Genomic DNA, 26,864 nt, shown 5'->3' with positions numbered 1-26,864 from the left:
ACAACAATAAATACTCTTACAAGGAATGATTAAAATCCATGATTCCCGCAAAAAGAACAGAAAAAAAAACTGTTCCCATAGTCCCTCTAAAGATTCAATATACAGCAGTTATATCTCGCAGTTCAAACACAGTGTACACAGTACGCTACGGTAACGCTGCTTCGGAATTTTTAAAACATACATTTTAAATATATTTTTGTTTTTTCAACTGCATTTTTTTCTGGAACTTTGCTTAAAAAAACAGTCGCAGATTTTTGTAACATTCGAATGATTTTTAACGTTTGAATCATTGAATGTCTATACTTTTTTAACCTTGCACTCTTTTAATTATAAAATTTATCATTCATAGCTTAGATTAAAAATAAATTAATTCTGGATTGAATACATCGATATACATTTTTTTTTTGCGTTTTTATTAATTTTAATAAAAAAAATTACAAAACATGTATGTAGTTGAATTAATTTAGTAGCTGACCTTTTTCCAAGTTTATAATGATTCATAATGCTGATGAATAATATTTTTAAAAGAGTGAAAAGTGACAAAAACGAACCTTAATAAATAAAATCTGTTTATTTTTTTAGCCGAGGATTTAGTTCAAGTGCATAGCAAAATCGAAAGTGAAAATAATACAAAGAAAATATTCAAGATCGTATAACAATAAATTTTCAACCCAGCGGAAAGTTCCTAATTGAAAAATTTACATACTTAGACTGTTTAAGTGTTCCAGTTAAGGAAGGTCGTTCGCCGAGACATTCAGACTTAACAAGAGAAGAAGAAAAAAAAAATAACAGCAATTTTTTTGATTGAGTGACATCACATCGTCATCATGACCAAAGTCGAATTGTACAAATCGCGAGTCTTCGTCACGATTATCCATTTACTAGCCTTGGGTCAGTTTGCTTATGGCTTGTATTTTGATAAATTTCCAACAAAGGCACAAAATTTGCCAGGAGTTCCAAAAGGATTTTCTAATAAAATGAAATTTCTAACATATTGGGGACTGGTAAGTTACATTTGCTTAAATTTTAATTCTACCATCTGGAGAGTTATATTGATAAACTTCATATTATATGATTGTAAGGTATGAAACCTCCACCCTTAACTTTAAGGGGATGAATGTATGTTACTATGAGCTTTTTATGCGGAGTTGTGCTTGCGTAGAACATAAATGTGTCTAAAAAGTATGCAACAGTTGAACACCAGAGAAATCATACAAATATTTTCACCTATTTTTGACTCCTGACACAGTCAAGTCAGTATTTCGACCTTGATACTCTTAATATTAAATAAAAAAGAGGTCGATATTTGTTTGCTTTTTTTCTTTTAATTTCGATTAAGGAATTTTGTATGTCTAACGTTGCCTCTTCCTGGAGTACAATAAATATAATTAAGTATAGAAAGGTATTTCTGTTTTAATGAGAGATCCATAGATTTAAAAAACTATAGATACATTGAAATAGATTTATTAAGAAAAAAATAAAAAAAAAAGAGGCGTTAGATCTTTGGTTTGTGAGGCATCTACATTTGTTTTGATATTTTTTTTTCGTATCTTTTCTGGAGAAATAAGAAATTAAGTTGAAACGTCTATCTTTCTATGTGTTTTGATAATTGTATTTTGTTTATTTGTTTAGAATTGATAGTTGAGAAAATAAATGAATAAATATCAATTAGCTGTGAAAAGATACAAAACATTGCTAGGTACTTACAAGATAGGTACCTTTTTGTGGGAAATTGACGTTGTTAAGCTTTTAAGAACTTAGCCAAATGTTTGTCATTGTTTATTACCAACATTTTTGTTGGTGTGAGTTTAAAAAAGAAAATACAAGATATGCGCATGTTTGTTTATGAAAAGGAAGGCTATCTCTATAGAATTTTTATTTGTATGTGTACAATCATTGTTTAAGTTATAAAAATGCATACATTTTGGAGGTACTTAAATTAAACGATACAAAATATAAGCGCAAGGTTGAATAGAAGTTTGATTAGAGTAAAAAAAACCCCTAAAGGTCAAACATTGTCACTGATGGTGTTACAAGTTTATCTACTAGGTAGGACTAGGATTTTCATGCATTTAAAAACGAAAAGAATGCACTTAAAAATAAAATATGTGCACTGAGTACCTAAAATATTGAAATCCAAAATTTTATTTCATGAAAATGTATTTGAAGATTAAAAGAAAACGCTGAACTTATTATATTTTTATATGAACAATTAAACTAAACTTTTCTCCAACAACCAGCAACTGTTGCTTAATTATATTGACAGAAAATATGAAAGCTGTACGTATAGATCCTTCTCGATATCAATGACATTAAGCCTAGTACATACTTGTGAAGCAAGTCGTGGATCCATACTAATTTGTACATATTTTTTCACCGGTGAGCGTTCCTGTGCAGAAAAAAAGTTCACGAGTGAAAAAAAAATAATTGTATGGATTCATGAATTGCTTCACAAGTATAACCTAGGCTTAATACTTGATCACACCGTAATTTGGATTTTTTTTCATACAATTACCCGGTGCCACTATTGAAGTTAAGAACTTATTATATGTTACTTGTTATTTACAACTACTTGTTTTTTGTTTTATATATTGAGTTAGTAAATAATTTTATATCAGAAAATTATTTTTTAATATTTATTATTCTAATCAAAAACTTTGTTGTGAGCTGAACTAATATTTCCTTTAAATAAAATTCCAATTGTTATTTGTTTATTTATAAAACTGGCTTTCCATTTAATAAATGCAATAGCCACTACCGCATACCTTCTCTGTGTTTTCCAGCCTTAAAGGGATTCTAGACTTTTTCGCAAATGACGTTCGTTTACTCTTAATAATTTTGTTTTTGTTTTTTTTTGAATTTATTTATGTTTTTGTTTTAACACATGGATAAATAAACTTATTTAATTTTAATATCAGATTGTCGAATAAGAAAATAAGTTCCATGAGCAAAAACTATCTATACAACTTAATTCAATTATTGTTTTGCTTTGCTTTCAATTATATGAAGTGCAAAACAACCATATGTTGTGTTTCATTACATACTTACTTTTTGCTCTCAGAATATTACGTATACACCATAGTGTCCCACCAAAAGAAAAAGCTTGGAAAAAATATTTAATGTTATCATATATACAAATGCATAAATATGTACCTACATCATCAGAAACAAACAGCTTAGGAAATTTTTAACTGCTGATGTTTGCCGAAAAGCTAATAATAATATGATCACGAAAGTATTCTTTTGTCCAATTCCATTGTATACTTTTATGTTCAGTTAATTTAATACAGAAGCCAAAAAAATTCAAACAACAAAAATCTTCGTGATTTTTTAAAAAAATTTTCGATAGGCGGTATCTGAGTGAAAAAAGATTCAAAATTTAACTTTTCTGAAAACTTTTAGTTCATAAACGAAATAAAATGCTCAAAAAAAAGTCAAGAGAATTTGACATTGCTCATGAAATAGTGATTAAAAAAAAAATGGTTTTATTCCTCAGAACAGAAAAAGTAATGATAATCCAGTCAAATAAGGGTTTAACCTCGGAATGAATGTTAGTAGAATTTTTTTTTGCTCAATATCTTCCTTTTGCCATTCTATAACATATCTCAAAAGTCTAGAAAAATCTCATGTCCGCTTGTCGCGATTTCAAGGTCAAATCGCGAAATGGAGATTTTCAAAATTAGCAAAAATAGGCTATGGTATTATATACACATATGATACATGATTTCAAGGTATTTTTTAATGCTGATTCCAAAAAATCTAAAATCAAGGCAATCTGACGTCTCTGAAAAAAGTTATACCTGTTTTTCATCTTTCAACCCATATTATTATAACAGTTGCTAACTTACTACCGAAAAACCCTTAAAAGTAATGGTAGCGGAATCATATTTTGCATGAGGGTTTTCATATCCATTATCATTAACAATCAAAATAATGCAATGCAAAAAAACATTTATATCTATGACAAAATGGTATTTTTTGAGAAAAGGGGAAATTTTGGGATGTGCACTAAAAAACATCCTGGTACCATCTTGGAATTAGTGCTAATAGGCTAATTTTTTTATTTCTATCTTTGTTTGGATATTCTATAACTTATGTCAAAAATCTAAAAAAATCTCATGTCCGCAAGTTCTAATTTTCCAGGTTAAACTAAGTTAGGTGCAGATTAAAAAAAAACAATAAGAAAACTTTAGATTCTTATATGTATACCAACATAACCCATATCATTTCAAGGTATTTTTTAACGCTGATTCCAACAAAACCCACAAACAAATCAATATGACCATCCCTAAAAAGTAATGTACCTTATTTATGTTGATCTGACACAAATATCTGAAGAGTAGTTTTTCAATTTTTTCAAATCTGCACCTTATCTTCAAACCAAGAAAATTAGGACTTGCGGACATGAGATTTTTTTAGATTTTTGAGGGTAGTTAAAGAATATCCAAACAAAGATTAAAATGAAAAAATTAGTCTATTAGCACTTATTCCTAAGATGAACAAGAATCTTCTTTAGTGCATATCCTAAAATTTGCCCCTCCATCAAAAAATGCCATTATTTCGTAGGTATATATGTTTTTTGTAATGGATTGTTTTGATTTTTAATAATGATGGATTCTAAAATTTTCATGCAAAATTTGGTTTATCTACCATAACTTTTAAGGGTTTTTCGGCAGTAAGTTTGCAACTGTTATAATAATATGAGTTGACAGATGAAAAACAGGTATAACTTTTTCCAGAGACGTCAGATTGACTTGATTTTAGATTTTTTGGAATCAGCATTAAAAAATACCTTGAAATCATGTATCATATGTGTATATAATACCATAGCCTATTTTTGCTAATTTTGAAAATCTCCATTTCGCGATTTGACCTTGAAATCGCGACAAGCGGACATGAGATTTTTCTAGACTTTTGAGATATGTTATAGAATGGCAAAAGGAAGATATCGAGCAAAAAAAATTTCTACTAACATTCATTCCGAGATTTACCCCTTTTTTCTCCTTATTTTACTGTATTATGAATGAAGTTGTAAATTTTCAGATATATTTCAAATATATTAAACATACAAAATTAAACCGCATTTTATCGTCTAAAGTTGTATAGAATATTCTGAAAATATTACATAGTAAATATTCTGAAAAACAATTAAAAGGCCTATTTTGTTAGTTTTTTCTAAATTAATCTCAGATATAAGAAAACAAATTTGTTGCAAAGTAGCCTCTATACTTTGAAGTAAATCGAAATCTATATAAAGTGACTATTTAGAACTCAATCTTCTTCAAGGCATGGCGGAGAGGTGGTTATGATTAAGGCCGACATTTCTTTTCTCATCATTGGTCAAATCAAAAAAATTTCAATAATTGATCATCCTTGAGAATAAAATCGTTTATAATTAGTTGCAAGCAATGTACTTCTTTAAATCCTTTGCCATATTTTTTTTTTTTTTTCAAAAAATAATTAGAGTATTCAACTGTAATAAATTTGAAAAATTTAATTTCTCACATGGCAATTTGTGCACATACTGGAAGTCATCAAAAATCATGATGATTTAAATTCGATTAAGAAGGCTAATTGTGGCACAGCCAAAAATAATACAAATTCGATGTTAATGATGAGGGAAGAAAAAACACACATCGTGTTTATTCGACTCAGAACAACGGAATCTGTTTTTAAATTTACTCTGTAGCAATAAACAATGCGAAACAATTAAATCTTTCGGGTTAAATTAACGCAATAAAAATAAATGCGAAAAAGTAAATATCCCGGTGTTCGCATTTAACTTTCATGAGTAATTTATTTTTTTTAAATAATTGAAAATTTGGGATTGAATGGACGCTTTTATGGTATTTTCGGGCTGTTTTATGATTTTACTTTCCCTTGTGTAGGAATCGACAACCCCTCTTAACAACATAACATATACTTAAGGAATAAGAAGTCTAAAAAGAAAACATTGCGTGCTAAATGGATTTTTTTTTCGTAAAATCGTGGTATACATACATAATTACCACTCGCTCAAGTAAAATAAAACAACACACCACACGCACAATGACATTAAAATCAAATAAAAGCACTTTAATAATTGAAATTCATTTGTCTCGGGGGTATAATTTGAAAAAATTTTAAACAAACACTTTTCCGTTAGTGTCAATTAAGTGATGGTATCTACTCAGTGAATAAAAATAGAACTCACTATTGACAGTTTGATTTTGTTTGAATTTCTAATAAAACAGTTCAGTTTATTTGGCAAGGTGAATTAGGTATGTCGATTTCAAACCTGTTCGATGCAGATATTAGGTAGTGCATACAGTATATTACTATATATTTCATATTTATGCATCTTTGGGGCTAGATAATTCCTAAGAATTTTCGGGTTAAACTTTTAAAAACCTATTATTTTTTCTTTTTATTGTGTGTGTGTTGGTAGGTACTCTGAAAAATCGAACTGTTTTCTGGGAGCATGATACCTAAATTTTTATCTTCAAAGGATACTTTTTTTTACAAAAGGTTTATTGATTTCTGTTAGTAAATGCGGTAAAAAAAAAAATATAGTACGATAATTACAATTAGCTCAGGCGGTAGAAAATAGTAAAGGATTCTTAGAAGTAGAATTTAAATGCAGCGGCTTTAAGACTAGAGCCCACTGGCAGCATTACTGGTGACGTGAAATAGTGCCCTACGCTGGCTGCTGAACAAGAAACATACCTTAGAGACCCAGCGAAACGGGTTATCTACAATACTAACGATGAAAAAAAAGTGAAAATTATTTTTATATTTAAAGTAGAGCGATTGAATAATATAATTCAATTTTAAAGTTCAATTGCCCTCAACTCCAAAAGGCGTCTTAGAGGATACGACAGATATAACTGATGAGCCCACTGTCATACCTGGGCGAAAGTCTTTTGGAGTTGAGGTCACTTGAACTTAAAGAATGTTATCTACATTACAAGATGCTCAGTATTTTACGGAGTAAACATTTTATGCTGTAAACAACAACAGCAAATAAATTTAATTTTTTTTATTAATAATCCTTATTGTTGAAGGGTCAAAAATAATATATATTTTCTTAATTTAAAAGTTATTTCGAAAGCCAAACTACAAGTTTTCACAACCATATGGTTTGGTCGTTTTTTCGGCCAATGGCCAGTTTTAGGGGTTTAGCTTAACATTTACATATGCATGTATATACATATGAGTCGTAATATGCATTTTAATGTGGTATAAGTCCATGTAAAAAAAAACCGCTAAATTGACTTTCAAACTAACCGCACTAGAACCGTATATCTTTTCTAAATAAAATATTGCATACATTAGATGTGTGAGTTACTCCACTTTATATTTTTACAAAAAAAAAAAAAATCCGTAGAAAAATTGAGATTTTTTGAAAAGCATGGAAAATGTGACTTACTTATATCACTTTCAAATATAAACGCACTCATATATTGATTTAAGACCATATGAGAACTTATTTCTTGTAATCTTCTTTTAATCTTTGCTTCTTTTTTGAAGGCACGCAATGTTCCCAAAAAGATCTCTTTTGAAGGTTGCACTGTAAGTGCCAAAGTTATCGATAAACAAGCTAACAAGTAAAAATAAAAGTAGTTTTTCTATTTTTCAATTTTCTCAAAAACAAGAAGATACAAAATAATACCTATAGTTTTCACTTTTTCAGTGTTTGTTAATAAATCAATAGTCACAGTTAATTTTACCAATACATTTTTATTGGAAATCTTGAAACAAATAGGACTCGAAATTTTGACCATAGCTTATAATGTTTTAAACTAACCATCAGTTCTAATTCCCATTATGTCTATTCAAAACACATAACACATCAATAGTTGATCTTCAAACAAAACAATAAATGTAATCCTTGAAGTTGAAGTATTTACGGATTTCATTCTCAAGTTAATCTATAAAGTCGGTGCGCTGTGCCCTTAATTATTTTTTATGTTTCTTAAGATTAAGCTTCAAGTTTTGTTTTAATTATTTTTCACCATCAAATTCCATATCACCCAGTAAAAAAAATGTAAACAATTTTTTGTTTCTCTTTTTTTTATTTCACGTATATCAACGTCAAAGCATACAAAAAAATATAAGAAGCTCTTGTTCACGGTACTTGAATAAAATATATTGTTGAACACTTTGAGATCTTTCTGAGATTGCACGGTCTCAAGGCAATATTTTAAAATAGCTATTGATCTTTCCAACTCATGGGTTGCAACATTCCATGGCTTTAGATAGAAATAACTCAAGGAATTTTTTTTTCCTGTGTTTCGCAATTGTGCGATTATGTGGATGCCGATCGATAAATAATGCATTAAATGAAGCAGTTCATTGACTGTTATTTGAAGGGCAAGTGGATTAATGAAATTAAATTTATTTATGTTTGTATTTGTAATTACTAAGTAGTATTTTTTATTTCCATGGATGTGAATGAAAATGTTTAGATTTAAAACTAATTTAAAAACAACTGCTCTGATAAATAAAAAAATTTTTTTCGCGTTCATTTGAAGTATAAGAAAACAAAAAATATAAAATAAAGTTGCTACGGAAATCTTTTGAATAAAATAAGTAACTAAATTTTCAAACGTTCACTTTAAAAAAAAAAAAGATTGCAAGAAAAGTGGGTATAAAAATAAAAAAAATAGGGTCGCAAATACTTTTGTTCATATTTAAAAAAATGCTTGGAATATAAAAGATTTGTATATTTCTTTTTTTTTTAATTAAAAAATAAAAACTTTAAAAATAGTATAAAATCTGGATTAAAGTTACAAGAACTTCTCCTTAAATGGATTTGACCTCCAAGCAGAGTATGTCGTTTCATTTAATTTCTTGTACACCAAGAACCGATTTAAAAATAGTTTTTTTCTATTTAAAAATGTTCAAAAAAAAAAAGATCCAATTTTTGATTCGCAAGATAAAAACCAGTTAAGGCTTATTCCTACGAATAAACGTTTTTTTTATACTGACACTATTTTTCTAATAGTCTAACTGACGATTGAAATATCAGGCCTAAAGCCTAGTAAGCAGCTGGAGCGAAACGAAAAAATTTGAAGTCTTCATGTTAACAAAAAAATACCATCGGGTACTAGCAAAGTAAAAATAATAAAAGCACAAATCATAAAATTCAAGAAAAACATCAGGAAATAAGTTTTAAAGTAAAAACAAAACAAATTTAATTTCGTTCAAGATTTCGTTAACGAAATTTTGTACGCTTCAGCTGCGTACTAGGCTTAAGAAGAAAATATTAATCAACACATAAAAGCAAATTTTCAATTAAATTCAATCATCCGTCTTGAAAAAATCAAATTTTAGCATTAGAATTACTGAAGGGTTTTTGTTTCAAAAATGTCATTGAAATCGGTGGTGTCGCTAAGAAAAAATGTAGACTTCAAGAAAACTATTCTATATGAAGATTACCGTTAATATCTGTCCAAAATATATTATTTCAAATTCAAAATTACTATTTTCGAGAAAAACAAACTTTTCCATTTTGATCATATGGCAAGTACCGTTAATTTGTTCTAAAAATAAAATTTCAATTTCCCCTCTAAGGAATCATCAAAAATTCTTAACTACGAAGTTTGAAGTAAATCGTTTCAATAGCTTAGGCTGCAACGGAATTGCGAAACCCACTCGATTATAAACCCAAACAAAGATTAAGCACAGTTGATTATAAAACCCTTGATTTTGTTCGTTATAATTGACGCAATAATTGACATGAAAGTTGGGGAGGAGATTTCTAAATTTTTAATTAGTCATAGTTCATGAGCATCTGCATCACTTTTTAAGGGTTTTTAGGACAGAAACTAATTGTAAGTCAAAATCCCTTTGAAGAATTTTATTTATACATCAGAATGCATTTTTATACTTGAGTGATTCAAGTCGTGAGTTAACGCTTGAATTGCCATATCACTTCTACTATAATATAACCAAAGAGATTGCATCAGAGTTTCATTAAGTTATTTCCAGTCCAATAAATTTATTCGGATATATGTATATCTATATTTAGAGCTGCGTATCTTGGAAAAAAAGTTTATAATATTGCGCATTGTAAAGAATAGGGGATAAACTAAATGACAAAGTTGATACCTAAGGTTCCACGTTGCAACGTTGTTTGGGTAATTATTTTAAATTTCGTAGTTTCTAAAGTTTCCTTTCAAGTTTGTTTTGTTTTTACCTATGGCCTAAACAAGAAGACTTAGATAAATATACCCATTTCAAAAAGTTATCATACCTACATATTTATTTGTCATTTGGGTATGATGAGAATAAAAAAAGATAGACTAACCCACAAGCCCACTTATTATCATTCACATTTTGACGAGATTAAACACCAGCAGCCAGCACAAGCTTTTGTTCTTATCTTTTTTTAGTCTTGGGTAAAGGGAGGGTAAACAATGAAATTTTTTAACCTTGATATAAATAAATGACATTTGTTATAACAAAAATACCAAAACAAAACAGCTGATAGATAATTCAAAAATATACTTTTTTATATCAATAAACAATTTTTTTCAAACAGGGTGACTGCTTTAAACTTTCTGTAATCTGATTGAGCTTTAAAAGTTGAATTCTTTGAGTGATTGGATGAATACTTCTTCTTGTTTTATTAACGGCTTTTTGAATGTACTACTTAAAAAATATGTTCGATTTCAAACGGCTGTTTGAATATTTCAGTTATTGATTAAAATAAAGTTCCTTAAAATAGAGTTCCTGATGATGTCTTCATAAGACGAAACGCGTCGTCTAATTTGTACTAAAATAAAATTTTTCAACATCATTGTGAAACTTTAAAATAACAAGTGTTTTTATTATTTTTTTTATAAATAAAATAGAGTAGGTAGTAAATGCAAGCCTATAATTGTTTTCAAATTTCGCTCCTTCTTCGAGTAACTTAAATTATAGATAGGATTATTCTATAAATAATAATTGAAATGTTTTCAAGCCATTCCGCAACGAATTCGTTATATTACAGGTGCCATAAGGTCACTAGATATTTGTTGCAAGTTTAGCTGTTTTGGTGTCGGAAAAGAGCTGCGGTAGACTTGCTCTTGCTCGAAGGGTTGGAGTCGTCCTTGCTCTCCCTACTAACAATTTTGCTTTACAGATGCAATTGTTGCCTTTTCAAAGCATTATAGAACCAAAATTGTTTGTCGGGCTGATGCAAACACCACCAACTGTTACAAAAAGGATAGGACTAAGCCCTAAGACTAAGATAAACCTAACTAGCCCTAAATTAAATTCTTTTTTTTATTCATCACCAAAACCCAACATTGACCCCAGTGCCTTATCAACACAGCGCCAGCGGTTCGTTGAAACTCAAAAGTACTCTACCCAATGTTGTTCGCAAAAACTTGGCCTATCCCACCCTTGTATCCTAGATACATTGGCCCCAGTGACCAATATCTACCTAAACTCGCAAGTTACCAATGAATTATAAAATTTCATGTTATTTGTTCACAAAGAAAAACTTAGTACTTACATTCTAAAAAAAAACAGAGATTGGTGTTTCCAATCCAATCAGTCAAACATTAAGAACCAATATACTCTTTTTCTGTAAAATTTATCACTATCCTATAAATACATTTAAAATCATAATTTCTCAATTCATAATTCTGGATTATATGGAATAAATTGCATTTTTAACATTTCAAAAATCTTTACCGCCAGTGACAAATCGCTGGCCGAGAATTATAAGGTTGTATGTTTTATGGAAACCCCTGCAAACACACAACCCTATAATTCTCAGCCAGCGAAATGTTACAAAACAGAGTGTGGTCCTTATCAAACCACATCAGCACCAGAGCACTTACCGCGAGTGCAAAAGTTTTCATTGCATTATTTTTGTTTTTTTTTTATTATTTTCATCAATATTGATAAAAAACTCTACAGACTACAAATTTTATAAATCATCTACTAACATTATGTAGCCTCTAAAGATATTCAGCATAAGGATTATGAAAGAAAAGGCAAGTAATTTAGCTTTTGAATGATTAAAAAAATTAAGAAGTCAACAATCTACTGCTAAGTACTTCCGGTTCAACTCCATTTCTTCTATAGAAAAAATTTCTTTGAATGGATCCAAAGTACTAAAAAGTAATTTGCTGAGCCCAAAGAAACACAGCCAATTATAAGTCATAAATGTTGGTTTATTTTTTTTTTTTTTGTGTTTGCTTAATGAATATAAAAGATTTAGTGAAAATGGGGAGTTTCCAAACGACTGTATCTTACAAAGTACATAATAGAATTTTTCTGTTTCAGGGTTCAAGTTCTGTAGACCTTTAATCTATAAAAAATAATTTTTTTTTTTCTTTCTGATTTGTACTTGCTTCTTTTTGCAGAATATACCAAGCCGACGAAATGTTTTTAAATGTTTGATTTATTATTTAAAAGGATTTTATTTTTATGATCATTTAAAAATACTGACAATAAAGGGAAAATTTATCATTCATTTATTGAGTGCAAGTGATTTAATTTCAATTTCGATGTGTTGAAATTCATATTATTTGTAAGGCACTGTGGCGTATACGTGTTATTTGTTTTATGTATTTGTTTCATATATTGACGTTAAGGCATGGGACTGGATATAAAAATAAAAAGTAAAAAATTAGGATTTAGAGCTGTGGTTCCGCTCAAACTATACAAAGTTTTATCTTCTTTAACATATTCTTTTCCAAACTATGCACTCTTTACATTTTATAAGCTAAAACTGAAAAAATTCATAAAGCTCTAGTCTCAATGATAGTATACTATAGATTCGGTATACAATGAGGTACCTCCTTTCATTTAAAATCGAATCTTATCAGAAAACAATGTAAAATTAAAATTTAATCATACAAACAAATATCTCAAAAATGATGAGGAAACGCCCCTTTTTTCAATCGCATCCAATAACTCCACAAGAATCCTCAGTTTATCGTATACTAACAAGATGATCAAACATAATTATTTGTTTCTAGTTCTTTTGTGGCTTTCAACTATTAAATTAATATCCGTAAATTCAATAAAAAAGTGGATCGAAAATCCAGGATTTGAATATCCTAGCAGTTGGGAATCTGGTTATCTTCCATGTTCACAGGATGAAATCGTATTTCCTGAGTTCTATTCTTCAGCTATCCTTTTACCAACAACAATTGACATAACAGGAATTACTCTTCCCAACAATGGAGCACTACTTTTACAACCAGATGGTGAAATTGTTTTCTCAAGTGGTCTTGATAATGGTTTTAAATGTGAAAACTCCAATCAAAAAGCTGAACTTAAAACTACCCCTACAAGGCACTGGTTCGATCCACATAATTGGATGAATTTAAATAACGGCAGCGGAAAAATTGAAAATAACGCCGCGGTGCCACATATTGAGCGAATTCCGTGTAGCAATGAATTAGTTCAAATACCTGCAACGGGAGCTCTTTCAATCGATTTAAGTGACGTTAAAACCTTGAGGGTTGGACAGATTAATTTGGACGGTTTAGATGTTTCTAAAGAGTTTATGGAACAACTTTTTAAAAGCGAACTTGGTGAAGTTATGTTTAAATATGCTTCTCTAACACAAGTTGAATATTATAAGGATCAACAGTGTGGGTGTCACAATTCGGATATTTTTTGGGACTACGAGTGGAATGTGTGTAAGCATGTTCAAGATATATGTGAGCGGCCAAAGTGTCACACGCCAATTATACCATCTGGTCACTGTTGCGCTATTTGTGGTGTTATGATGAAAGTTATCGTGAATAAATGTGATCCTTCATATACTGAAAAGCTAAGCAAGATGATTGCACATTCGCTCAAAGAGCAAGAGATGGAAGAGCAGCTCAGTTATCATGTTAGTTATGTGGATGCAGGTGTTAAAACTTATTTGCAAGTAATCGTTGTGGAAAAAGATGACTACGAGGAAAGTAGCGTGAAGTTTATGCACCACTTTAATGAAACAGTTTCTTGGGATGAGTTCAAAAGTAGCACGAAAGAATTTTTTACATCTGGTCGTCCATATAATCCCAATGGATTGAGAGCAGCACTCCTTCTGATGATCGGAACACTTTTTGGAGTCCTAGTGTTTTTCTTTGTTATTTTTGTTAATTTTGCTCCAGACAATGGAATCGTGCGCCTACCAAGATGGATGTACGTTCGTTGGTATGAGTTCTTTCAATCACCCTTCGTTTTCGCCCGTTTTGATAATACAGCTACAGCAGAGGGTGATACTGCAGAAAATGTTGTTATTGATGTCCAACAGTATAATGTGTCAGCAGAATATGAGGAAAATATACGAGGAACTAGCACTTCCTTCGATAACCCGATGTTTGTAGACAATCCAACTACCAAGGCTAATCCACAGAATGACGATGATAGTATGCCAATATGTGAGGAAGAAGAATTAACTGAAATCGATTTGGATGAACAAGTGGAGGGAATATTATAATAATTCAATATTAATGTATATCTACCATAGATTTGAAACTATATATGTCTATTAAATACATACGTATTTCAAAATTTGGTATATTTTTTGTTCTTTTGTATTTGCTTGACCTTTAGTTTGTTACTACATACTTGGTGACCGTTGCCAACCAAAATTTTAACGTCACTCGAATCAATAATCGAAAATGTGTAGTACCTTCAATGGAATTGTTGATTGGAGGGGAAAACTACGTTTTTACATGTCTTTCATTGAATCATCGAAGGACTTAATTGTTTTTTTGAGTACCTACAGTTTATTGTTTCTACTTCTCTATTCTTAAGAAACAGACATGGATGGATTCAGAGGGGTTGGGGTTTAACCATATTTATATTAAACGAATTTGAAAATTGGTTTTGTGTACATCAATGAATGTATTTCTTTAATTCTTAGATAACCGATTTTTCTGCAAATAAATTGCACAACTGGGTCGCAAAATTTGCTCTCAAATTTCAAGTTACTCAATTTTTTAAGTTTTAAGAAATAGAATAAACTAAAAATTCGTTTTTCTGAAGAAAAAAACAAAATCCTATATAAATATGCAATTTGATGCATTTTATAAAATAGTTTAAATCATAAAAAAAATATTTCTATTTTAAATTAATTTTTGAACCATTGTATTAAAAAATTGGCTTTACGGTCAAGTAGTGACAGAATCGCCATTTTTTACATACAAAAAAGGATTTTTAAATTCTGAGAACTGAGAAGACCACTAACTTTAATTAAATTCAGTCTCTGGCAACTAGCGACGCCAAACGTACTACGAAGAAAACGATTGTTTTAGCTGAATTATAGTAACGGTAACCATCCGTCTCGGTTTACCCGGGACTGTCCCGTATTTCTATAGCTTGTCCCGGGTTTTTATTTAAGAAACCCGGGACTTATAAGTGTCCTGTATTTTACTTTGTACACTTTGTGAGGAAAACAAGAAAACAGTGATTGAAAAATAAAAGTTTTTCTTATTTTCTGGATAAAAACATTCGTTTTAAGATTTTTCGTCAATTATTTGGTTCTAGCTTGAAAAGCTTCACCATGAACAACATATGAAAGAGTTAAAACTTTTCCTACGTACGCTTTTTTTGACAAACGTAAGGAAACGTAAGAAAGCGAGCAAAAGTTCAACCAGACTGAACTTTTGCTCGCTTTCTGACATTTATCAGACATAGTTACAGTCACCCACATAATTATTGCGCCAAATGTGAATAAAAAAAAATAAATTATTGCAAAACTAGGTGTGTTTTTTAATTTCTCTTTATAGATGTTGCACATAAAAACGACATCGAGATATTTTAAATCAAAACAATTTACTTATAAAAAACAAAAATAATTTAATGATGTTGTAGACTGAGTTTTACTGGTAAAAACAATTTATTTTGATTGGTTTTGTTTTTATAACTATACGATTAAAGAATTAAAACATTTCTATGCATATTTTAAACACATTAATATCCTTTTTCATTTTTCCACAATTAAATCAAGATAAAGACTTGCCCCAATAATTTTGTGAGTGACTGTGCTTTTTTTTATTTGATAGCAGATTTTATGTTTCAATCAGCTGTTCGAAGTCAAAGTGACAGAAGCGCGCTTTGAGGTTTTCTCAACGTTACGCGATGACGCGTCTGGCAAAGCGTGATTTTGTTTCTGCTTTTAAGGCATGTTAAAAGTTAAATTAAAAACCATTTTTTTTAGAAGTTTTCAACAGTACCTATTATAAAACCGTTTTCTTCATTTTTGACTTCCTCTTGTAAACGACTTAAATGATTTTAACGAAAATGTTCCATTAAAATCGTTTAAGAAATCTAGATCTCAAAATTATGAAGTCATTTTAAAACATTTAATTTTTTTTTTTTGAAAAACGATCAAACGAATTTTGTATCTGTCCCTAGTTTCGCTGCTAGAAATATGGTCACCGTTATTATAGTATAAAATTTTCTCTTAAGAGCTATCTCAGACCTACTTATATCAATTTATTCAGAATCCGAGCAAATCGAACGAATTTTGCAGACGAAAAAGATAAACAAAAAAAATATAATATGGAATGACAGTTCGGCAGTGAAATATGTTTCCAATTTAATTCTTAGAGCTCTGACTATAATCTATGTAGAGCTTTGCTCTAATCGCTCAGTATTTTCCCCATAAGCCTGGTACGCTGCTCGCGCTAAATTTTAGCTGAGATAAAATTCCCATACAAGTTATCGATAACTTGTATGGGATCCATTTTATCTCAGCTAAAAATTTTCGATAATTTGTATGGGAGCTAAAATTTAGCGCGAGCAGCGTTCCAGGCTATAGCCAAAAATGAAAAAATACACCATATGATATCAGTACTTTTGTCACTACTTTTACTCTTTCACTACTAAAATAATTATATTACATTGGCAGCTCTGTTTATTTATTCTGTTCTGTTTATTTATTCTAGTACATTTTCTATTATGTTTCTTTCCGCGCATCCCTATAATCATCTGTCAACCATTTCAAATAAAATAAACTACTTTTCCTTTTGCTATCGATTTCTGTTCGTGTTTTCTATTTTCTTGTTTTCTGTGTGTTTTCTAAAATCTGTGGACTTTGATTTAAGTTAAACTATTTAACTTATCTCAAGTGTGAACCATTTACCAGTTGTTCACTTAATTTTAGTCTTTTACACAGAAACAATCAAGTATTAATTAAAAAAAAAAAAAAACAAAAATGGCAAAGGGTAGATCTAATAACACTCCAATAACGTACGCTTGGAATCAGGGAATCTTCAAAAGTCTGCGAATTTTGGTGCATCTTGTAGCCGCTGTTCAATTCTCATATGCCATTTACTATGATCATGTTTACGTGCATCATCCGCACCCTGAAAATGGCAAGAACAATTCATTCGGCGGGAAGTTTCGTTTCTTAACCTTTTTAGATGCGGTAATTTGAAAATTGATTAATTATATTTCATCTACCTTTATTGGTTATTGGTCTGTTATCTAAGTTACATAATATTAAACAATCTAATCATTCTGTCTACCCTTTAAGAACCATCAACTTATCATGTATTTATTTTTAATTTAATTGCAGATAATCCAAGCTGTCTATTTCGTCATTTGTCTAGGAAATGACTTTATCGGAACCAATGAGGTTGCGCCAAAAAAGATGCCAACAATTCGAAAAATCAAAGATTACATATTGGCTGCCTTGGCATTTCCAATTGCTTTGAATGTTGGCATTTCATTTTGGACATTGTATGCTATTGACCGAGAACTTGTGTTTCCCAAAGTCTTGGATGCTATCTTTCCAGGGTGAGTTTAGATTATCTTAATAAAATAAACATGCGTATGTGATTTTTTTGTAAATGTATCGTGTAATTTGTGAATAATGGTTTAAGAATGATTAGGCAAAAAATAAACAAATTTAATGGTTGACTGACTGGACCTTGAACTTTATAACCAGATTAAGCGTACTTAAGCATAGTTTGTTAATATAGGTATAGTTTAAAGATTAACGAGTTTGGATTAATTTTGCGTTATTATTTTGTTTAATTGTTAGGAGTAATTACAAATGTAGATATCTATGTAGGTACTTTAGTTTTAATAGACTAGGTTTATTATTATTAAGAAGTATTAAAAAAAAAATTCAAAATCGTTAAGCTGTTTAAAAAATTGTTTATTCATAAATCATTTCTTGAAAAAAAAAATTTCAAATAAAATTTGGATGCCATTTTGAAGAAACTACTAATCAACATCTAAAACAGAAATTAAAAAAAAAAATCGATGTCCGGTTTTCGAAAATTTGATTACCTATTCAAAAAAAAAAAAAAAATTTATTTTCTTTAAAAATCCAAAAATTAATTTTTTCAAAATTTTATTTTTGAAATTGTTTAATTGAAATCAAATTAGTAGTTTCCGAGAAAATCTGATTAAAAAAAAACGGTTCTATGGCATGTACCGTTAATAATGGTTTTCAAAAAAAAAAAAATAGATAGATCTTGTCTAATATTACCGTTTTTTTTAACGAAATCGTTAGAGTCTTTTTTTTTTAATTTCAATTTTACTAAAATCGGTATATGAGAAGTACCGTTATTTTTTGTCCAAAAAAATTAATTCCAAAAACCCCTCTGAAGAGTCGCCAAATAACGCTACATATCAAGTTAAACATTAATTGGTCCATCCGTTTAGGCTGTAGCTCCCCTGCATTCACTTTGATGTTATGACCTCAAGCTCAACTGTTTCATGATAACTAACTACTCCACACATCATTACACCCCCTTCAGGAATATGATGGTGCTTCCTAGTGGTTTCACCATGAAACCACCTATTAATTATTTTTTATTGCAATAACCAAAATTTGAAAATTATTGCATGGCATTAGGAGTAGTACGACCAACAAAAAAATTTAATGAAAGTTTATATTTAGTTAAAAAAATGCACGATTTGTGAGGGTTTTCTCAATTTTTTAAGTTGCCTTAAACTTAGAGCTATACAATTAAATAACGGTAACACGGAAAGAGAATGATTATAATGGTCCTTCAATCTATGGAATATGTAAGCATGTTTTTCATCAGAATATTTGCTTTTTCAATCTAAATACTAGTTTCATAAGACTTTTTGGTAAAACATATTGGTTTGTACGCGCATTTTTATCTTTTAGTTGTTTTTTTTACTAAAAAATGAACTTAAAATTTTGTACTCTCAGCTCAAAACATTCCTTATACAATGTAATTACTAGTTTAGTCATTATTTTTCTTTTTGGTGTGTAATTAGAAAATATCAAAACTTTTTCTCAAGATTTTTGTAATTTTTCGTGAAAAAATTTTTTTTAAAAAAGTTACTCAGGGAACAAAGGTTTAATAAAAGTTCAATCTATGAGAACCATCCAAATTAAACTTTTTTTGTCTGAAAAAAAAACACGTGAAACCATTCTTTTTTCGAACTCATATGAAGTCTTGAAAACTCTAATCGCATTACTTTCTTTTTTAACTTGCGATATAATACAAAAAAAGTTAAGATAACAATTTTTCATTACGATGATAGAGAATGCCAAAAAAGTGGGCCCCTGAAGTGCGTCTGTCTGTTTAAGGAGCTACAGCCTAAACGGATGGGCCGATTGACTTCAAACTTGGTATGTAACATTTTTTGGAGACTCCCCAGAGAGGTTTTTGGAATTAGTTTTTCTGGACCAAAAATAACGGTACCTGTCATTTTCTCTGAAACGGCTCTAACGATTTTAAAAATTTTTAAAATAAAACCGCATACTTGTTTTGGAGGGCAATTTGATTTTTGATGTTGTTTTATTGTTTTGAAAAACGATTTTTTTTTTTGTTTTTATATACCTTCATTTCCCTATATATAAATATATAAAAAGTCTTAAAAATTTAAGAAACTTGAACTCTAACGGCCGATTTCTTCACAGAGTCCTAGCACAAATACCGGTCCTAGTCCTAAAGTTAGTACTCAAATCGGTATCAACTCATTTCTTAACTCAGGTACTAAGTCCTAGAACTGCCAATTTAGGACCGAGTGCTAGTTAGGACTCGGTACTAGTTAGGACTCGGTACTAGTTAGCTCCTCAAAGATAGGTTATTATACCAATCGTTATTTCTTCAAATAAGTACTAAGCGATAGGACTGTCAATTTGGTACCGAGTATTAGTTAGGACTTGGTAATACTTAGGACCTCAAAATCGGTAGTCTAGCGGCATTAATACTGAAATCAAGCAATGAATTTCATTTTTTAAGAGGTATTGCAGCTTTTTTTCAATTTTTTGAGTGTTGCATTTGGGGAGATTTTAATGATTTGAAAAACGCTCTTTACGTAGACATTCTACATTTACATTTCTCAAGACCCATCTTCCAATTTCCAGCACAAAATATGCTTGCTTGCGAAAAGTCATAAACAATTAAATTTACACTAAAGTCTAAAAACGTGTGGTCAAAAAACCTACGGATGTCTTAAGCTCACTAACAAGTCATGATAAAATAATGCTAGTCGCATTATAATAATCTGAGGACTGCTTTTTTTTAACTTGTCTTTTTATTTAAATACATTTATGTTGCAAACGTCTATCCAAAACTCTCTTTAACTTAAGATGGATCTGCTGCATTAAAGTCGACGATCCGCCGTTTCTCAGCCTCGTCTACTCGTATTCTTGACTGAAAATTCTTGATAAACCTCATCGATTTTTTTTTTATGTTGGTTTCTTCTTAATTTTATAACATTATTTTTTTCTTTTTTGTTTTTTTATACTTTTTTCTATTTTTAATTTTGTAAATTTCCTCAAATTCAAATTCAAATTTAGATTTATTGAGACTTATTTTGGATTACAATAAAGTACTTATGTTAGAAATACATTAGTAAATAAAAAAAAAAACTGACTTAGAATTGGTCTAGCTTTAACATTTCAATATTTAAATTAATAGGCTTGGTAATTCTATAATATGTAAATTTCCTCAAAAATATCAAAATACAATTTTTCATTTATCAAAATATAGTCAGAATGACAGTTATACCAGTTTTATACGTACTTGTTCTTAGTACTTCCTTGTCAACTTAGTTGGGGTCCTATATATGAGAAGAAATGCTGGGTCCTAACTTTTCATTAGGACCAAGTACTAGTGCTAGTACCTGATCTTGCTAGGCGGGGTACTAAGCTGACTTAGGACTTTTGTAAAGAAATTGGCCGTAAGAGCAAGTTCATGCGATCCAGCCGTGCATTTAATATAGCTCGAATTATTCATTACTCTTAAAACTGCGAAAATTGGGTTTCCGTCGAATTTTTGTTTTTTTTTCAGTCAAAAAGGAAACAAAAAATAATCGGTTTGAACAAAAAAAATGATAACGGTAAGAGTCAAAATACGTAGGGAAAGATTAAAGACCAAAGCCACAAAACTTAATTTCAACAAAAATCTATTTCTTTAATCATAATATCGTATCCAATGATATAAATGTGTGGATATTTGGGCTTATCTCTGAGTGGGGCTGCGTTATCATTTTGTTCGAAGTTTTTTTTTTATTATTAGAACATAAGTGATATTATTAGACTCTGATTCATGTCAGGCGATGAATGGGTTACCGCAAAAAAATAGCAAACTGAATGATGTGATGATGTTCTTGCACTAACGAGATGAGTGATGGCTTCAAATAATATAGTGTAGATAGATAGATAGCAAAAATATTAACTTGCATACAAAAGTCTCTTCAAACTTTTAAATATGAGGATTATCTTTTATGGAGGCTCTAGGCTTCTAGGCTAAAAAAATCAAGTTTTTAAACTTTCTAACTTTATTTTTTGGTTTTTTTTTTTCAGATGGCTAAATCACATTCTACACACAAACATTGTTGTTTTCATCGTCCTTGAGATGTTCACATCATTCCGAACCTATCCAAAACGTATCAACGGTTTGGCCGGCCTTATTGCCTTCATGTTGAGCTACCTTATATGGGTGCATGTCATCAAACACTTTTCTGGTGTTTGGGTTTATCCCGTGCTTGAAGTGCTTGAATTCCCACAACGAATTGTTTTCTTTGGAGCTATCTTAGTGTTTACCGTGTTTCTCTATATTTTCGGAGAAACTATCAATAAAATTGTTTGGGCTAAAGAGCTTAAACTTGCTCAAAAGAAAGTAAAGTAAACAATTTATAAATTAGAAAACCAAAACAAAAACATTATTTAGAACCAAACGACTTTTTTGAGAGAGAAACAAAAATATCTTATTGATATTTGTTTTATTATATTATTATTATAAAATTGGAAAAAAATATTGAAATTTGTATCCTAATTCAAACTAACTTATATTGTAAAACAAAAATTAAGTGCATTAGTCAATTTTATTCGCTGTGAGAACAGACAGTTTAAAAAAAATAAATCAAGTGACTAACGAACTATTTTCGCACCTTTATCTTATTAAACTATTCAAAAAATTAAATTAAAAAAAAATTAAAAAAAAAAAAACATTTTATCATGTAGCTCTATATTTTATAGTAAAAATTACTATATAATAAAATTAATTAAAGAGAATTTTTTCTTTGCTAATGAATAAAGAAAAACAATAGAAAAACAAAATGCAATACCTCATATTTGAAAAAAAAAACAGATAATTTAAAAATCCGTGAAAAAAAAAACATTTTTTTACAAATCTTACACACACGTAATGTTTGTAAAACCTTGTAGCTTTAATATAATTATAATAACCTTTAACTAAGAGCCTAAATTCTCTTAAGTAGACATTATTTTAATGCGAGATAGTGAAGAAAATTTGTATTTCTTTTGTGGTTGCTTATTAGACTAGTTTATTTTTTTTTTATTTGATAACATTTATGAGATTACTATTGTTCTTTTCTTGATCCATTTTTTTATGAATATGAAAAAAAAACACAAATGATTATAATTAAGATTGAGCTTTTATTTTAAACGAAACTCTTTATTGTATGTTTTAACTTTTTTTGTTATTCAAACACATAGCCTTCTTCTTTTGAAATAATAATAAAAAATCGATAAATGAACAAAATGAGGATGGATTTTAATTTCAAGAGTGTAATACTTAAAAAAAATAAAGGGTCCAGGGGAAAAGCAGCATAAGTATATTCTAACTCATTCCGAGAAAAACCCAATTTAAAATTTTGTTCTCCATACAACTATCATTTATTTATTTTTTTAGAAAGTCTTAAATTTGATTTCTAAAAGTAAGGATGCCATCAGATAGTTATCCGTAAGTACTACAATATTTTATTTTTGAGTTTAAAAAAAAAACAACTCCACGAATTTATATTTTTTAATGCCAATGGCCTATTAATCGCAGCAACTTACAATTTACAAGCAATTTTTTCACAACATTGTAAAATAATTAACAAATTCGGTTGCACCAATTTTTTAACATATACAAAAAGTTACGAATCTGTTTTAATAAAACAACAACCAATTTGTGATTGTGAATTGTATTTGGTGTAATAGGCCACATTTTTATTAAAACCAAGATAATCTGGCTTCCCTGAAAAAGAGCGAGTTCATAAAAATGCAGGACTACAGTAGTTCTGCAAAATAGAACTTCCATTTCTTCAGCCAAGAACTGTCTGTTGAAAAATTTATCCAACTTATTAGAACTATTTGTCTTTGTTTTTGAGAACGAGAACTAAATTAGTCAAAATTCACTCGTAATTATAACAATATTATTAATTCTTTTTTGCAGCACTGCTGCAGTCCTGCATTTATGAAGTCTTGAATTAAAAAAACACTATAGTTTGAAATTAAAAATTGTCATAGCAGGTTCTGGGGATGTTTTTGTTTTTTTTGAAATATAACTATCATATAAATATCTACATTAGGGTGGTCCTTATTTTAGTCTTTTGGTAGATTGGTTCCAAATCAGGAAAAAAAACCCTATTTTTTTCATAAATAGTATCTCTAAACCTTCCTGGCCTGAATACTGCAAATTCAGTATTCAGTATTTTATTAAGTAAACACTTTATGCTGTAAGAAACAATTAATAATTAATATCGTCGCCTCAATAAAATAATGTCGTATGTTACATTTGGCTACTTTTGGGAAAACGCAATTAAAGTTCAGATTTTTTTTCTTGAAAACTGTACGAAGAATTTTTTTTAAAATATCATGACATATACAGAAAATATCTGTCTATTGAATTATGTTAAAATTATTTCAATATTCCAATCCAGAAACGAATAATAGTCAATTTTCTCCAATATGCCGATGTCGTATGTAACGATTTCACAGAAAATATTTGTTAGCCAAACACATACGACAAATTGATGACACTTGCGACAAAAATAAGCAAAGTTTAATTCGACACTTGTTTACGACAAAAACACATAGAGGAAGGTTTTTTCTTTTAAAACAATTATCGTTAATTTATTAGCAAAAAATTATTTACGAGCAAAACTCGATTTTAACAAAAACATTAATGGTAACAAAACATATACTATAAAATGATAGAACTTTTTTAATTTGGAAGTATGTTTTATTTTTGGCTAAAATCCAGGTTTCGCTAAATTCGGGTATACATATTACTATGGGTTATTGGCTTCACAGCAAAATTCTTTCTTAAAGAGAAATTCACATAAATAGAAAAAAAAAAAAAAATAATAGCTTCATTATTTTTAAAGCAATTTTACAATTTATGAGATCACAGTTTACTAAAATTATTTTACTATTCAAGTTGAATTAAAATTATTACAGTTTTAAGATAGCACGATAAAAACTTCATACAAATTTTGTAGTGCCGAATTGTCATTAGCCCTGTTCAATTGGAGGTGGTAGTCTACTGATATTAGATGTTTTGGTTAATCTAGTACTATCATCTACTCATGCTCTTCTTCCCGAGTAGATACGAATTGTATTGAATTCGTTGAAAATGCGTTCCATTGAAAATCGCTAGTAAACTACTAGTAGTACTTTGCCACCTCCCAAAGGAACAGGGCTATTGTCATTGGATTCGGAAGATTGGGGGACAACCTAAAGGATCGGCATCAAGGTATTCATCTTCCAATATTCAAACAACTATTTTATGCATTTTGTATGCATAAAATAGACCTGCTCGACATCTTGATTGCAAGTGAAATTACACTCGTCAATGTATTTCCTTATGGGACATACGACAAACGTTAACTGAAATTTCAGTAAAATATTGTTGTATGTGAAGCAAAAACAGCACATACGACAATTATTTACCGAACGAAGAAAAGCACAGACTTTGTATGAAAAAATTGTAGTATGTGATAATTTTTGTCGTATGTAGACGTTTTCTGTGCACTAACGACAAAAAGCTACTGAAAGTGTTAGTTAACCTACACATACGACAAAATGCACAGCGATTATCTCGGAAACGGATACAGATATCGAAAAACGGATTTCACAGAATGAAAGAGAAAAAATCAATTAGCAAAACTGCATTCAAACCTCAAAACCTCAATTTTGCATATACATACGACAATATTTTATTGAGGCGACGATATGTAATCCTTTATTGTTGAAGGGTCAAAAATGTACATATAAGTTTAGAAAAAAAAAATTATCTGTGAACCAAGAAATAAACAAAATTTTGTTAATCCTTAGCAACCATTTGTTGTTTACCGTGCAAAATATTACTGTGTGCAAAATATTACTAGGTACTGAGTTACCAAAAACCCACGGCTAAGTATTCAAACACAACCATAAATTTTCTATACAATGATAAGTTTCTGTGGTACTTATTGATAATCAACACGTTTGTAACGTCAGTTATTGTAATTCTCATGTCAGTCAAAAAAATCGTAAAAAATAAAAAATGAGAACGCTTAAGAGCCCCCGCACACTACAAACTTTCTATCGGCCGACGGTTTAGTCGGTCTCTTAATCAGAATGAAAATGTATGAGAGTGCGCACACTACAACGATTTAGTATCAGCCGATCAAAAAGTTTGTTTGATCGAAAAAAAAGTTTGTTTTGCTACACAATTGACTTCAAACTAAAATATTTCCTAGCGACCCGATTGTTTAGTCGGCTGCCTGTGCGCACACTAGGAGTCCAACCCGACTAAACTATCGGCCAATACAAAGTCTGTAGTGTGCGGGGGCTCTAATAAATAGCCATATTTATACATTTTTTATTAAAAGAGTTGGTACCTCTGATATTTGTAATGGTTTGGCAATTGCAGCATCCGAAATGAAATCGTAAATCTAGAAGAGTTAAGTTTTCATATCGTTGGCTTACAAGCAAAACTGACCAACTGCATTTGTATTATTAATGGAAACTATCATAAAAAGATATTAAACATTCGCCGGGGTCAACCCAGTCCACCTAAACTTAAGTTCTCTCATCTAACAATTAAAATTCTTAAAAGCTTTCTAGATGCAACTACCGCTTCTGTAAGGCTTTAAAGAAGCAAAATTGTTAGTTGGGTCAGATGTCATAAAAAGTTAGGTGACATTTTAGGTTACATTTGATTTTGTAAAAATGCATCTGGATGGGCTCCGAACTATAAGATTTAGCAGATGAATAAATGGTTGGATGCGGTTGTTTTGGATAAATAAGTACACATTTACAAAAGCCGATTTTTGATAAAAAAAAACTTTTCATAAGATCGTTTAAATATGTAGTTCTTTGGGTACGGTACAAAAGTTCCAATCTTGATATTTCAAAGAATTAAGTTCACAATCTGTGATAAATATGTAGTTACCATTAATTTTGTTTTAGCTAAACTAAAAGCCCGGATTTATTCCATTATAATAACACTTTTCAATAAAAAATGTATTTAAAGTTTTAATGTCATTATTAAATTATATTTTTGTTTTAGCTAAACTAAAAGCCCGGATTTATTAAAAAAAAAAAAAAATATTGAAATATTGTTTAACAACCATTTTGTATTTTTTCTTTAATTTAAATTTAAAATTCATGAATTGTAGCATATCATTCTGGCATGTCTTTATTTTCATTTATTTTTATC

At 29.7% G+C, this 26,864-nt stretch overlaps 2 protein-coding genes across 4 annotated transcripts; both read left to right on the top strand.

Moving 5' to 3' along the window:
- The first annotated feature begins 25 nt into the window (after nucleotides 1-25).
- On the top strand, nucleotides 26-22,308 carry LOC129920878 (androgen-induced gene 1 protein-like). 3 transcript variants are annotated; one of them, XM_056002370.1, is made up of 4 exons: nucleotides 26-150; nucleotides 583-1,004; nucleotides 17,510-17,730; nucleotides 21,734-22,308. In XM_056002370.1, exons 2-4 carry the CDS (start codon nucleotides 828-830, stop codon nucleotides 22,056-22,058), a joined length of 723 nt encoding a protein of 240 aa, XP_055858345.1. In that variant the 5' UTR covers nucleotides 26-150; nucleotides 583-827; the 3' UTR covers nucleotides 22,059-22,308. The 3 variants fall into 3 exon arrangements, with proteins under 3 accessions (XP_055858345.1, XP_055858346.1, XP_055858344.1); XM_056002371.1 differs by having other exon boundaries at nucleotides 43-140; XM_056002369.1 differs by lacking the exons at nucleotides 26-150; nucleotides 583-1,004 and adding an exon at nucleotides 16,943-17,359.
- Nucleotides 12,792-14,497, top strand: LOC129920876 (protein amnionless). The gene has a single exon (XM_056002367.1). The coding sequence runs from the start codon at nucleotides 12,935-12,937 to the stop codon at nucleotides 14,420-14,422; it is 1,488 nt and encodes a 495-aa protein (XP_055858342.1). The 5' UTR covers nucleotides 12,792-12,934; the 3' UTR covers nucleotides 14,423-14,497.
- Nucleotides 22,309-26,864: the final 4,556 nt, after the last annotated feature.

The sequence above is a fragment of the Episyrphus balteatus genome, chromosome 1, assembly GCF_945859705.1.
Source record: "Episyrphus balteatus chromosome 1, idEpiBalt1.1, whole genome shotgun sequence".
NCBI classification, from domain to species: Eukaryota; Metazoa; Arthropoda; class Insecta; order Diptera; family Syrphidae; genus Episyrphus; species Episyrphus balteatus.
Note: the sequence above shows the minus strand (reverse complement) of the source record. Positions and strands in the feature narration are given on the sequence as shown.

What these genes read in the sequence shown, in the direction of transcription:
- LOC129920876 (XM_056002367.1), top strand. Translation starts at nt 12,935, where the DNA reads ATGATCAAACATAATTATTTGTTTCTAGTTCTTTTGTGGCTTTCAACT.
- LOC129920878 (XM_056002369.1), top strand. Translation starts at nt 17,147, where the DNA reads ATGGCAAAGGGTAGATCTAATAACACTCCAATAACGTACGCTTGGAAT. An exon ending in TCTTAACCTTTTTAGATGCG is followed by an intron (nt 17,360 to 17,509) that starts GTAATTTGAAAA and finishes ATTTAATTGCAG; the next exon opens with ATAATCCAAGCTGTCTATTT. An exon ending in TTGGATGCTATCTTTCCAGG is followed by an intron (nt 17,731 to 21,733) that starts GTGAGTTTAGAT and finishes TTTTTTTTTCAG; the next exon opens with ATGGCTAAATCACATTCTAC.